This window comes from Eleutherodactylus coqui, chromosome 4, assembly GCF_035609145.1.
Source record: "Eleutherodactylus coqui strain aEleCoq1 chromosome 4, aEleCoq1.hap1, whole genome shotgun sequence".
NCBI lineage: Eukaryota > Metazoa > Chordata > Amphibia > Anura > Eleutherodactylidae > Eleutherodactylus > Eleutherodactylus coqui.
This window is the reverse complement of record NC_089840.1, coordinates 192,851,184-192,866,282: the sequence shown is the minus strand read 5'-3', so window position 1 is coordinate 192,866,282 and position 15,099 is coordinate 192,851,184. Positions and strand designations below refer to the sequence as shown.

The following is a 15,099-nucleotide window of genomic DNA, read 5'->3' as shown; positions in this document are numbered from 1 at the left end:
GCCTTACACTGGGAATAGTTACTCAAATTAGTAATCTGAAAAGATCCTCAAATTTTATGAGGATGTGCTTATTCTCCCGGTTTGCTAGCTTGTATTATGTTTCAGGGCAGAGAATGATTTAGTGATAGGTGATATTATACACACTACCGCCACCTATAGGTAAAAGTTAGGTTTACACAGTATTTTGCATCTATAAACTGGCTGAAATGGGCAGAGACACACGAGCGTTTGCACAAATACCCTCACCGCAACGTATGAACGAGTTGTAAAGAGCAACATAATCAGCCTGTTGTTAGCATGTCAGTGCATATTACTGTAGTTTTTGCACACACAAGGCCAGTTCACACGTGACATACCCTTTCTGTGACATTTAATGGCTATTTAAGACTAATAAGATCCAACTGTCTTCTTTTCCTATGTTTTGCGCAGTGTTTCACTTCTATGGCATTTTTGCTGCACAAAACTCAGGAAAAAAGAGCAGGTTGTATGTTTTTGTACACTCAGCAAATGTGCTTATGAGAATGATCCCATTGAACTCAATGGCTTCTGTTCTCTGTGTTTAGCGCACATGTGCAGAACCGTGTGCAAACACGGCCGTGTGACGCCACCATGAGGCGTAGTGAGTGTGCAATGCTGTACGATGCTTGTGTGGGCAGAAGCGGTACTCAAGCCCTTTGCAGTAGCCCAGAGTTAGCCGAGCCCCTCAATAGTGTTGAATGTGTTTGTCTTGTGCAATCGTATCATCAGTGTCTTTTATGTGTATGCATTTGATGTGTATTGCACCTTTTGCAGCACTGAATGGGTTAATGTCTGGGTTATGTCTGAGAAATGTATCATGTTGTATCTCATGTGACTTTGTGATATATATATATGTGTTTGCACGGTGAGTGCAAGAGGAGTGTGTTTTCTCTGTATGTTTGGAGGAGAGTCAGCCCGCACACAGACACTGTCTCATCGGTCTGTGTGTGGAAGCATGGGATTACTCCGCCTGGGATGTACTGGTGCTACCACTAAGTACAGAATGAGGAGAGGGATCGTTGTCTGGCAAGAGTACGGCACAGGAAGTGCAAGTGTGGACCGGTAGAGAGTTAGAGAGTGAGAGTGAAAGTTGCTGGGAGCGGGATCTCACAGATAACTAGCCTGTGGATTGTCCAGATCACCCCGAAAATCCTCCCTATTGCATCACCTTCTAGAAGGGTAATTTGTGTCAGTACTCTAGTGTTTGTTGGAACTGTTCTGAAGTTTAAGTAAACAGACACTACTGACCGTTGCTGGTTTGTCCATGAAAAGTTGCCCTGTGTGAGGACTCTTTTATTACAACATCCAGTTTCACGGCAGGAGGACAGAATGTTAAAGCAAGGATATTAGCAGTGCAACAAAAACCAGACTGGTCAATGCAATCATCTTTTCCATAGCAACATATGGTTGCGAAAGATTGACGCTCAGGAAAACAGACAGAAGTAAAATTGATGCGTTTGAACTCTGGTGCTGGAGGAGAATGCTACAGATACCTTGGACTGCCATAATAATGAACAAGGTAGTGTTAGATCGCGTCAAACTGAAAATATTACTAGAGGGCAAAATCATCAAACAGCGGCTCTCTTGTTTTGGCCACTTGATGCACGCGAACTCACTGGAAACAGTATTGATGCTTGGCAAAGTCAGTGGAAAGAGATCAGTATGACAAAGAGCAAGGTGGCAAGATACAATCAAGGCCACCACGAACATGTCAATCGCGTAATTGAAAGAAGCCGTGAAAAACAGGAATGCGTGGAGAACATTGATCCATAAAGTGACTGAAAGTCGGATACGACTGAACGGATAATCATCATCATCAGGAAAAAGGTACGACAATCAACAGTGCTTGTTAGTGAGATGCTCACTAAAGAGCTGAAGCCTAAAATTCAAACAAAACACAGAGGCCTGCTATCCAAGGGTGTTGTATTGCATGAGAATGAACGTCCGCACACCGCTGTCCAGGCTGTCGACAATCTCCCAAAACTTTGATTTGAGGTGTTGAAACATCCTCCCTATAGTCCTGAACTTGCTCCATAGGGCTATCACCTGTTTGGTCTCCTGAAAGAAGCCCTAAGAGAATGAAGATTCCTGGCTGATGAAGAGGTAAAGACAACGGTGCATTTCTTGGTCGCAGCTCAGCCAAAAACATTTTATTTAATAAGGGAATACAAAAGCCTGTTGGCAAATGGACAAAACTATGTAGGAAAATAATGTATTTCGCTCTAAAAATTATTTAAATCAAATTTCAGACAAGACAGAAAGGGAAATTTAATACAATTTTTCCGGTGCGCTGAATACATGAAGAGACACACACCACTTTGTGAATTCGGTGCCAAGTCTGACCTAGTGTACATTTCTGTTATAAATTATTTATACCAGTTTCTGGCATAAATTATACATGAATCTGTCGATCTGGAGCAGCCACGCCCCCGATAAGCCGCACCCACTTTTCAAAAAGCTGTCACACAAAGTATAATAGTCCCAGATAATTTTTGACTTACTCTCATATGTTAGTGTAGAAATCTTCTCTCTTCTAGAGGCAAAGGATGCCCCCTTGTTAGGGTGCTTTCACACAGGCGACTTTCACACACGAGTTCCGTCCGATAACGATATGGACAGAACTCGCACATGTTAATAACACATTGATTTAAATGTGTTTACATGGCATGAAACTGAAAGGGAGTAGACACAGATTAGATATTAGACAGTGAGGGTGATGAATGAGTGGAACAGGTTACCACGGGAGGTGGTGAGTACTCCTTCAATGGAAGTGTTCGCTAAATCTTCCCAGACAGATGTCTGTCCAGCCTTTGTTTGAATACTACACTGAACATGGGGTTGGACCAGATGACTCTGGAGGTCCCTTCCAACTCTACCAGTCTACAAGCGATTTTTCGCTTGCAGTGATGCTGTGAGATTGACAAATCGTTGCGTGTCCGGTTTTTGAGCAATTCCTCATAAGAAATCTTCCATTATTTCCTGAGAGATCATTTAAAAAAAATCGCATTGCACTCACGTGCAATGTGATTTGCATGCAAGTGCAATTTTACCATTGAAACTATTGGAAATACTTGCGATTTTTTTTTCATTCATTTTTACATTTTTTTTGTTTGTTTTTTTTTTAAAGAAAAAGTGCATTATGCTCACATCCAGAATCACAAGTTTAAGAGTGCGATAGCAGTTCGAATTTCTCAGACTGATAGCATATTTGCCTGTGTGAATGCACCCTTAGGGCACATTCAGACGACCGTATATCGGCCGGGTATTCACGCCGGCTGATATACGGCGTCTCTCTCTGCAGGGGGAGGAGACTGGAAGAGCCGAGGCAGTGCTCTGAGCTCCCGCCCCCTCTCTGCCTCCTCTCGACCCCCTCTCCGCCCCTCTGCACTATTTCCAATGAGAGGAGGCGGGACGGGGTGGGGCTAAGTTGCGGGAATTAGCTCCGCCCCATCCCGCCTCTCCTCGTCAAAATAGTGCAGGGGGGGTGGAGAGGAGGCAGAGAGGGGGCGGGAGCTCAAAGCACTGCTCCACGCTCTTCCAGCCTCCTCCCCCTGCGGAGAGAGACGCCGTATATCGGCCAGCATGAATACGTGACCGATATATGGTTGTCTGAATGCACCCTTACAGTCACAGTCTTGGGTATAAATAGATGATGGGAGAGATCTCTGTATTGTCCCCTGATGTATTTATACATAGTCATTAGAGTGCCTTCTTGTTACAGTCCTGGGTATAATAGATGATGGGAGAGATCTCTGTACTGACCTCTGATATTTCTATACATAGTTATTAGAGCGCCCACTTGTTACAGTCCTGGGTATAAATAGATGATGGGAGAGATCTCTGTATTTTTCCCTTGATATATCCATACATAGTTATTAGAGCACCCCATTGTTACAGTCCTGGGTATAAATAGATGATGGGTGAGATCCTGTATTATCCTCTGATATATGTATACATAGTTAGTAGAGCACCCCTTGTTACAGTCCTGGGTATAATTAGATGATGGGAGAGATCTCTGTATTGTCCCCTGATATATCTATACATAGTTATTAGAGCGCCCCCTTTTTACAGCCCTGAGTATAAATAGATGATGGGAGAGATCCTGTATTGTCCTCTGATATATCTATACATAGTTAGTAGAGCACCCCTTGTTACAGTCCTGGGTATAAGTAGATAATGTGAGAGATCTCTGTATTGTCCCCTCGTATATGTATACATAGTTATTAGAGCGCCCCCTTGTTATAGTCCTGGGTATAAACAGATAATGTGAGAGATCTCTGTCTTGACCCCCAATACATTTATTCATCGTTTTTAGGCTGTCTGTTAGCCTTTTTTAAACTAACCACTGTGGGTATTATACTCCACCCATTCCATTTATTTTAGTTGACCATCTTTGAACCCACTCAAGTTGATATATTTTTCCTGTGCACTGGAGCCCAAAATTGTCCACAGTTAGGGTGGATGCAGACGACCGTATATCGGCTGGGTTTTCACCCCCTGCCGATATACGTCGTCCCTCTCTGCAGGGGGAGGAAGCTGGAAGAGCCGGGAGCAGTGTACTGAGCTCCCGCTTCCTCTCCACCCCCTCTCCGCCCCTCACCACTATTTGCAATGGGAGGGGTCGGAACAGGGGCTGAACTACGTCCGGGAACTTAGCTCCGCCCTGCCTCTCCCATTGCAAATAGTGGTGAGGGGCAGAGAGGGGGTGGAGAAGAGGCGGGAGCTCAGAGCACTGCTCCCAGCTCTTCCAGCTTCCTCCCCCTGCAGAGAGGGACGCCGTATATCGGCTGGGCGTGAAAACCCAGCCGATATACGATCGTCTAAATGCACACTCAGCCTTATTTATCAAAACTGTCTAGAAGAAAAACGGCCTTTGATGACCGTAGCAATAATTGGAGCTCAGCTTTTAATCCTCATACTACTGTGGTAAAATGAAAGCTGCTCTGCGATTGGTTGCTATGGATAATAAAGATAGTTGTTTTTTTTACTTCTAGACAGTTTTGATAAATCTTTCCAAATATTCCATGCGCATTCAGACTAGTAATTTGTACTATGGTAGAACCACTATAACTCATCGCCGTTTGGTTCCATCATAGGACTGAAACCATTTCGCCGGGGTGTGCCGTTTTTTTGCTCCCCAAATGGAGCAAGAAAACGAAATCCCCTAACGCTGCGAACATGCTGTTAGGAAAAAATTGCTACAACAAAAATAGTATAGACTCTACTAGGTCTGCTGCATGTCCACGGGGAAAATCAGGCCCGCTACGGATTCTCCATGAAGATCCGGAGCAGGTGAGTAAATTCCGATTTTTGTCTCCCGCGGATCCGGGCGGCTTCCATAGGCTTCAATAGAAGCCCGAGGGAGCCGTCCCCGCCGGAGACCCGCACGAAAATGGAGCATGGTCCAGATTTTTTCAGGCTCCACTTTTTTTTAAGATCATTTGTATTGACCATCCGCGGGTATTTATCTACCCGCGGGTGGTCAATGCATCCCTATGGGATGCGGATCCGCGGGCAGGAGAAGAGTTAAAATCCGCTGCGGATTTTAATTCTTCTTTTGCCCGTGGACATGAGGCCTTAGGGCTCCGGCACAGGGCTGTGTTTGCGCAGGTATTTGCGCACACTAAATCTGTGCATGCTAAACACAGAGAATAGAACCCATTGATTTCAATGGCTTCGTTCTCAGAAACGCGTTTTGTGCATGCAAAAAATTAGGACCGGCTCTATTTTTCTGTGGTTCGCGCAGCAAAAGTCCCATAGAAGTATATGGAAGGTGTAAAAATATGAAAGGGGGGAGGAGTGACACTGCGAAAAATGCAGGAAAAAGAAGACATCTTCATTAAAATTTCGCAGAAAGGGTGTGCTTATAAAAGACAGCAATATGCGCAGATCTGCGGGCACACTATGATCCTCTTCAAACCTTGTTCATGTGCCAATACACTGCTGTGATGCAGCGAGCGTATTTGTGCAAGCACTCATGTGACTTCGCCCTAAGGTCACAGGAATCTGAAGGTCATCTTCACACTTGGTGGAAATGCTGCAGATAATTAGCAGTCTTTGCAGCGCAAGACATGTGGACAAGATGGCTAAGATCTCCGTCACGTGCTGCAGGAAACATCTGCAACAAATCGGCAGCGCTTTTGAAAAACGCTGCAGATTCTAAATCTGCAGCATATCTATTTATGCTGTGGAATGCAAACCTTGACATGCAAGGGTTAAATCCTACAGCAATTCCACAATTAAAAACACGGCCAAATCCGCACCATTTAGATGTAGATTTAGGTGCAGATTTGACCACTGTGGATTTAAAGAGCATTTGCTTTGTGCTTTCTACTGCTGAAAGTCCGCAGCGGATACGCTTAGTGTGAAGGTACCTGTAAGCAATTTTATGTGATTTCACATGTGAGGGACTGGATGGCGGTCTTAGTGGTGCCACGAGGCTGATGGTCTGCTTTTGAGAACAGTCTCATACATCTGAGCTTTACGCCTGACAGGACACTTCTTTACTCAACATCACCATGTTTGGAGCTTGATGGCACTATTTATTTAGAATGGCTTTGTTGCCCATGTGGGGTCAATTATAGTCCCTTTCGACACGCTTCTTTGTGACATTTGTTGAATCATTTGCTTGTTAAACTTCTATTCCGAGTTTGAATGTTCGTATATCGGTAAAGATACTTCATACTTGGAATGGTCAGTTGTAAAAGGAAAGAGTGAAGACAAAAGACACGTTGGGTGGACACCATCAATAAGGACACGGGAAGCAGCGGTAGATATAATCAATATAGATGATAGAATCTACATATATATAATAATCTATATGTCTATATAAAAGCTATAATCTATCTATAATCTACATTTAAGGGAAATGACATTGTCTTCCAGTGAACTGTTTTACTTTGTTGGAATAAACTAGGTTTTGTTAAAGAAATATGTGGAACAAGCAGAAGTTTCTTCTTCCTTGTCCCAGGCAAGGCACAAGAAGCGTGAGAGGGGTTACTGCAAAGTCTAGCCTATGAGTTCCTAGAGGTCTAAGGCCTGTGAGTCCTGTTGCTGCCACCGAGGTGCTGGAGGGAAGAATACCAGAAGTTTATCCTCCAACTTCTCCAAACTAGCAATTAAATTTGGTGCTGCAAGCAGGATAAGGCCTGGCTTAGCCAATGTTGTGAGTACTGCGGACACCGTGGAAGTGCACCGTGGAAGTGCTACATGGGAACTAGAATTGAATGGCACCCCGACTCTGTTAAACGACTTCTCTGAGATGGCCATTACACATGCAACAGCACTGCTTTAGTTCCAAGGTCACACTCAACTGTACATGGAGATTAGCACTCACAGTCTCTTATATGGTGGTTAGGGTTCCACTCTCTCAACAATACAGGATCACCAATCAGCGCTCCTGCAGTTCTTTGGTTCTATGGTTCCAGGTGTCTCGCTCTCGCATACTCTTGAGGCTTCAGGACTTTCTGCAGTTCACACATGCTGACAGTATCAAACCTCAAACTCCCACCAATTTTCAGTTAAATCTTTCTTGTTCTCCTACTCCGTTCAGCTACTTTCTCTGTAGTTCTTCACTGTCTCTATCAGTGCCTGCCAAGATCGGAGTTAATGTGTTTCTCTCTCTTTCTATCACTCTCTCTGTATCTTGCTGGGCCTCTGTCACACTCGCTCTCTTTGCTCTCCACGTCCCAATAAACTCTACATCATCTTCGAAGCATGCGCTGCACAGACCTTTAAAAGGCCCTTCAATACTCTTGGACCCCCTAAGCTTGCATGCCTCCACCCACTCAGACCCTCAGCTTCTCTGCTGTGCTCCTCAACAGCTGGTCCCATTTTCTAGTCTATTCTGGGGTCCGTGGCTACTCCCCAGCATGGGGATACGGCTGCACATGTAGCTGATACAGCTGTCCTGACTCACAGTTGGCCTCCGCCACATTAACAAATCTTTTGCTGTGTCATTATCCGTTAAGGTGGTGTAATCTTATGCTTAAATAATCCATGTCACCACCCATGTCACCGAAGAGGTGGGGCCTCCCTGGTCAGCCCCTTTCTCCCCGGCGGCATTATCAGGGTGGGGCTTGCGGCCAGAGTTTGTCAGTGCAGCCAATCCATTTGGCTCTTTATTGAAGTAACGACGCGCTTCTACACCACCTTACATTTACAATGTAATGTATTAAATGAAGCACCGTCCTATGGAGTGTACAAATGTATAACTGTATAGTAAATATTTTTTTCTGTGCTGCAACTTAAAGGGGTTGTCCCGCGGCAGCAAGTGGGTCTATACACTTCTGTATGGCCATATTAATGCACTTTGTAATGTACATTGTGCATTAATTATGAGCCATACAGAAGTTATCAAAAGTTATTCACTTACCTGTTCCGTTGCTGGCGTCCTCGTCTCCATGGTTGCCGTCTAATTTTCGCCGTCTAATGGCCAAATTAGACGCGCTTGCGCAGTCCGGGTCTTCTGCTTTTCTGAATGGGGCTCCGTGTAGCTCCGTGTAGCTCCGCCCCGTCACGTGCCGATTCCAGCCAATCAGGAGGCTGGAATCGGCAATGAACCGCACAGAAGCCCTGCGGTTCACGGAGGGAGAAGATGCCGGCGGCCATCTTCACCGGGTAAGTAAGAAGTCACCGGAGCGCGGGGATTCAGGTAAGCGCTGTCCGGTGTTCTTTTTTAACCCCTGCATCGGGGTTGTCTCGCGCCGAACGGGGGGGGGGGGGGGGGGGGTTGAAAAAAAAAAAAAACGTTTCGGCGCGGGACAACCCCTTTAACCTTGCCTTTCTCAGCTTATTGCTGCACCAATTACAATCTACCTGCACTTTACATCCCAATCAGACCAGAAAAGGTTGTGTACCCTTGCAACAAGCTGAACACTTTTACACAAAGAAAGGAATCAACCTCATTCACACCCTAAGGCCCCCTTCACATGGCCGTAGTCGTTTTTTATGTGTGCCCACCGGCACCATAAAAGTGGGTGAACAGGGTCACAAATCTAATGTTTGTGCACCTGTTCAGACGGCACGGGCCCCGGCGCATATACGCCGTTGCCTCCCCTTCCCTCTCTCTCGCCGGCTCATCTCCTCTCTCCTTCCCTCTGGCTGGTTGCAATGGGAGGGGGAGGGGCAGGCAGAGCTAAGTTTTCCTCTCTTCTATTGCTGGCTGTGGGGAGGGGTGGACCTTAGCTCCCCCTCCCATTGCAAACAGCTGGAGAGGAGGAGAGAAGAGTGTTTTGTTTTGCATATTTGCGCACCTCCCAAAGATTTCTATGGGATCCTGGCTGTGCAAAACAGGACCTACTTTTTACCGAGCGCACGAAAAGTGTGTGCAAAACATGTTCATTGGTAAACACACATTGAAAACAATGGGTTCTATTCTCTGTGTTCTGCGTGCTCAGATTTTGCGCTTGCAAATACTTGTGCAAAATCGGTCATGTGGAGAAACCCAAAGATGACGAAAATTTTGCACCAAATTGGCATGTATACATGTGGGCTGTGGAGCAGAAACCTGCAAGCTCCATCTATAGCTGCATCTTGCGGAATAATTCTGCACTGTGTGAAAGCGCCCTGAATGTTCATCATACTCAATAACTATTAATGATGGTATGCATAACTGATAATGATCTACTGAAAGTGATTCCCATTGCGGATGGAGGCTTTGATCCTTGGATATTGACCCAATATATATTTAATGATTGGATCTGTACCGGAGTGTGCTATTCTTCCCGGATGTGACATGATACTATAGTGGGGTTTTTTTCTTTGTCTTTTCTTTCAATAATTTTTATTGGGTTTTATAATAAACAGACAATAAAAGAAAGTTGACATATTTGTTGCGTTAAAATACTATTTTTGTACTGTGACATAAATATTGTATCATAGTGTTTTGTTCAGTATTTACTGGATTGACAATTGTGTGCTTAAAGGAGTATTCTGGGACTTTTTAACATTTTTTATATTAATGATGGACCGGTCATCAATAGATAATAGACCGAGACACCGCTTCAATAATAGAAAACATTAAAAAGTCCTGGAATACCTCCTTAGGGCTCATGATCGTGACTTCTCACCACCTTGACCTAGAACAGGTCGGTGCCAGTTGTCCTCCCTGTGATTGGTATGGGCACTCTCTCTTGCAGCACTCATTGGTCCTTGTGTGCACATGTGTATCTTCGGATGGCATCTGTGGACCAGGCTGTGTAGGTGTGTGCTAGGGTTGTGCGTGATTAGTGTAGCGATAGCCAGGCGTCTTGGTGTCAATGTCTAATCGCTTGAACGCCGGGCTATTTTCAACTGGCGTGGGTTGGATGGATCTTTTTCTATGCTACTTTTAGCACTCTTAATGAGGCAGACAGGTTTGCCGGAAATGTGCAGGGTGCATGTAGCACGTTTTCTGATCACTGGCTTTTCTTAGGGTGGCTTCACACGGGCGTATTTGTGCACATTTTTGCATGCATAAAATTTATGTGCACGATATGCACAGAATAGAACCTATTGATCTTAATAGGTTTGTCCTACTCTCCTTTTTTTGCGTATGCGCAAAAAAATAGGACCTGCATTTGCGCACCAAGAGTCCCCATTGAAATCTATGGGAGGTGCACAAATGTTCAATATGCTGCAAATTCTCAGAAAAAAAGAGCAGGTTCCTTTTATTTTTGCACACACATGAAATACACAAAAAAAATTGCTAATGAGAACGAAACCATCAACATCAATGGGTTCTATTCTCTGTGTATTGTGGGCGCTAATTCTGCAGCGCAAATACGCTCATCTGAAGAAGCCCTAAGGTCTCCTGCAGACGAGCGTATGAGCAAATACGCTTGTCTCAGCGCAATATACTTGCACTGGGAAAGAGGTTGATTTGCTCGTGTATTGTGTACTGTACTGTGTATTTAATGTACTGCCTGTTCAGATGCGCACGGAACATCCCGCCCGGATTCAAAAGGCTATTTATCCTAGTGAGGTCAAATTGTGTTCTTTTTTCACAGAATTGTGCAGCATATTGCACATTTGCGCACATCCCATAGAGTTTTATGGGGACCTTCAATGTACAGATCTGCAAGATAGAGAAGGTCCTATTTTTTTGTATGCACAAGAAATGCGCACAAACAAATTGGTAATGAGAATGGACCCATTGATGTAAATTGGTTCTATTCACAGCATATTGCGCGCTAATTCTGTGCATACAAAGTGTGGCGCAAATATGCCAGTCTGAAGAAGCACTCAGGCCCAATTGATGTCTTTTTTTTCCCACCGCCTCCTGGCAATATGCGGTGAACATACATGTAACATTTGTTTTCATTGTGTTTTTTTATGGACCAAAATAGGACATGCTGCATTTTTTTTTCTCACACGCAACATCAATCCATACAGAAAACGCACTTCTGAATACACCAGTTTACTTTAATGGTTCCGTATCCATTCCATATTCAGACTCCGCAGCAAATAGCTTCCATAGCATTCTATTGAAAATCGCTTTTTCCTACACAAGAGTGGAAATCAATTGTGTTTTTCTGCTCGTGGAGGAAAAATCACAGCATGCTGTATCTTAGTGCGGTGTCCGCACGGGCTGCTTCCATTGAAGTCAATGGAAGCTGTCTGATCGGCGGTCTGTCCACAATTAATACTGCAGACAGGTCATGGATTCTGCATCATCGCCTAGCCTCAACGCGGGAAAATCTGTACTGCACATGTCCGATGGCGAGCTGTCCGGACTATAGGCGAGACAGATAAGAAAAACGACTGACAGGTACGCGGTGTCACCGGCTGGGCACAGGGTCGGATTCTGCTGCGGTATCCCGATCCGGAATCCGACCTGGTCGTGTGCAGCTGGCCATAGGGGGTGGTTTTGGTGGTACGATTTGGTCCTATTAATCCATACACTGAAGTGCAGCTGTTAAATGAGGGATATTTCGTTGTCAGTGATACTAGGCAATTGTTAAAAAGCATTGACTTCAATAGATTCATTCTCACCATTCTTTTTTGCAATCACATATCGCGTGCACGGGAAAAAAACGCATCATGCTCTATTTCTGTGCACCAAAGGTCCCTATGGAGACTTACGGGAGGTGCGGAAATGTGCACTTAATACCCACGCAATTGCGCAATACGCTGAACAATTGCATGGGGGAAAAAAACCACATCTGGAGCTTATTCATCTAAAAAAAAACTTTAAAATCACTGCACTCCTGTGGAATGGCCCTGCAAGCACAAAAGACGCAGTAAATGCGCAAATGCACTGCACTTACACAAGCGTTTTTGTGCTTAAGGCCACTCTCACACATGCGCTTTTTGCCGTGATTACCACAACTTATTGAATGCCACGGTAATCATAGTAAGAAGCTCCCAGTGATTTCAATGGGGCCTTGTAGATCTGTGCTCGAACGTGTGGCTTTCTAATGCCCCGACTTTCGAGAGGTCTTCTCTATTTTGCCATGCTTTCACGCTTTTTCACACACCTCATCACACATCACAATGATGGGGTGCATTAAACGTGGCACAAACGGCGGTAAAATTGCGGCAGAACGTTGCGATCAAAATCACAACATTTTGCCAATGCTGTGTGTGGGACTGGCCTTACACTTGCATACAACTGCCATAAAAAAAAGAGTGCAAAAGTGTGAACTGAGTCTTACAGCTCCTTCACACAGTCATGTGCAATACGCAGAGGAAGGAACCCATTGATTTCAATGGGTTCGTTCACATTTCCGAATTTTGTGCACACATTTCGGTCATACAAAAAGAAAAAAAAAACATATAGCATGCTCTTCTTTTCTCCACACTAGCTAAATTTGTTCAGGAAGGGTCCCTATAGAAGTCAATGGACTTATAGAAGTCAATGAACACAGTATGCAAGTGGATGTGTAATACACTGCATAATTCTGCTGCAAAATGAACACATCTGGAGCTAATTAGCCATTTCTTATTTGCTGAAGGCAAGTGCACATGCCCCGCGGGTGGAAAAAGTACAGTAAAATACATGCACAAAAAATAAAGTTCGTCCCGCAAAAATGCAGCGCTGTTCACATTCGCATAAAGAAACCTTAGAACTGTTTTCTTAGCAATCCCCCCACTCAAAGAGCACGGTAAAACAGCATTATGCAACAGTGTTTCTGTGTCTAATTGTATCCTTTTCGCCTAAGTGTTACATAACAAATTAAAAAAACAATGTAAAAGAAGAGCAAGTTTTGCTTATACAATTTCTGCAAACGTCTGATAACCCAGCAGAAGGTAATATGCCTTCTCTTGGCAGTCTTGATATGCTATAAAAAGTGCCTGCAGCTAAGTAAGCAAAGGCTTGCATCCATACAAACAGTAAATGCAGTAGGGCTGCCGGTAATAAGATGCAATATATGAATGGAGCATGCATGTTCTGCAGAACTGTATAATCCAGCAGATGACTCCCTGTGCATGCCATAGCTATCCTCCCTAATACTAAGAAGCATTACTATGATATTAACCAGAGCAAAGTATATATTTCTTAAATAGGACGGTAACCTGATGAGGTTTGCGTCGGGGTGAGCACTTGGCCTTGTGGTGTTAGGCCTCATGGTGGGCGCATACCTTTGATACAAGGAGAGGTAAGCTCTTCTCAGCTCCCCCATGCAGTCTAAAGCCCCAGGGACCCTCTCCGGATAAAGTGATGAGGATATGGTCGTCGCTCCCCATACTTCTTTGTCCTCTTCTTCAGGTCTAATTATCTGATCTCCATCACCGCTCCTTTCCCTTGAATCAAAAGTAGGAAAGCAAACAACAGGAATGAAGATTCTGGCTGCTCTCAACTCTTCTGGGACCTTCAGCACTTGTTACCATGAGTCAGTGATACTTTTGGGATGAAGCCAGTGGCGTCCCCAGCACATGTCATGTCAATCCTCTGGCCCTCTCTTTCTTCTCTCCCTCCCTTCTCTGAAAGCAGATCCCTCTTCCCAATCTACAGAGCCTTGTCACACAAACCTTTATACTGCCTAAATATAGATGTTTCTTTCCAAACTGCCTTTTAGTAGTAAAGCATGGTGACCCCCCCCCCCCCCCCCCCCTCCTGCACCCACCTGTTCAAATTGCTAGAATACTATTGATAGGTCTTTTGTGGGGTAAAAAAAAGAAACCGCAGCAAGCATGTGGGATTAATCCAAATTATCCTCAGTTATGTAAAGGCAAAAAAACGGAAGATTCGATAGTATGAGTAAGGGTTCTCTCATACAGGCGTTTTCTCCTGCATGCCATAGGCGTATTTCACACACGGGTTGCATGCACGCAGCAGTTGACAATGCATTGCATACTGACAAATCCCCATACACTACCTTGGCATGTATGCACACATACTACGTGAGAGGCACCGTTAAGAGTAAAGCTTATTACTGCGTATTACGTGATAAAAAAAATGCATGTGTGAGAGAGCCCTTACAGGCATACAAGAGATTATGCACAAAATTGTCTTTATAGCAATAGACTCTCTTAACAATACAAATTTTGTTAAAAGGCCACTCCGGTGAAAGCATATTTTTCCATTCCTGCACCCCACACCTGATTGCCTGTCACACTCTGGAGGTCTCCTCTGGGTATTCAAGCCACTTTCTATGCAGTGACAGACCCCTGTCTGATGCTTATCAGGCATCATCTTGAGGGTGAGATTTTTTACTTTCAGTTTCACATCAATACCATGATGCATTAGGCCTCTTTCACATGGGTAACAGTGATATCGCTGCACGAAAATCGCAGCAATATCGCATCCCTGCCTCCATGAAGTGCTGGCTATGATTGGTTCTTGAACGCTGCAGCTCAGCCAATCACTGCAGCGCTCGATGAACCAATCACAGCCATTCCATGCGATTGCAGTGATTCGTTTAGCGAGCGCTGGCTCTGATTGGCTGAGCTGCAGCGCTTAAGAACCAATCACAGCCAGCGTTTCCTGGAGGCAGGGATTTTGAACCCTTTAAACAAGGAAGTGCTTGTTTTAGAGCCGCGGGAGAGGCGTGTCGTGCTGGTCCCTGCAGGGACTCGGGTCGGGTCCCACTGCGAGAATTCTCGCAGCGGGATCCGACCCCACCGCCTGCAGGTGGCCTAAGGTGCTTTTAGACAGAA

The 15,099-nt window shown here is 44.7% G+C and overlaps 1 protein-coding gene across 1 annotated transcript in view; it reads right to left on the bottom strand.

Annotated features, from left to right (window-relative positions):
* Positions 1 to 13,900, bottom strand: part of SYNPO2L (synaptopodin 2 like) — a 99,096-nt gene extending 85,196 nt beyond the window's left edge. Inside the window, exon 1 of the mRNA XM_066600499.1 lies at positions 13,582 to 13,900. Within this exon, the coding sequence (XP_066456596.1) occupies positions 13,582 to 13,686 (105 nt within the window). The 5' untranslated portion in view covers positions 13,687 to 13,900. The remainder of the gene's footprint in view (positions 1 to 13,581) is intronic.
* Between the last annotated feature and the right edge of the window lie 1,199 nt (positions 13,901 to 15,099).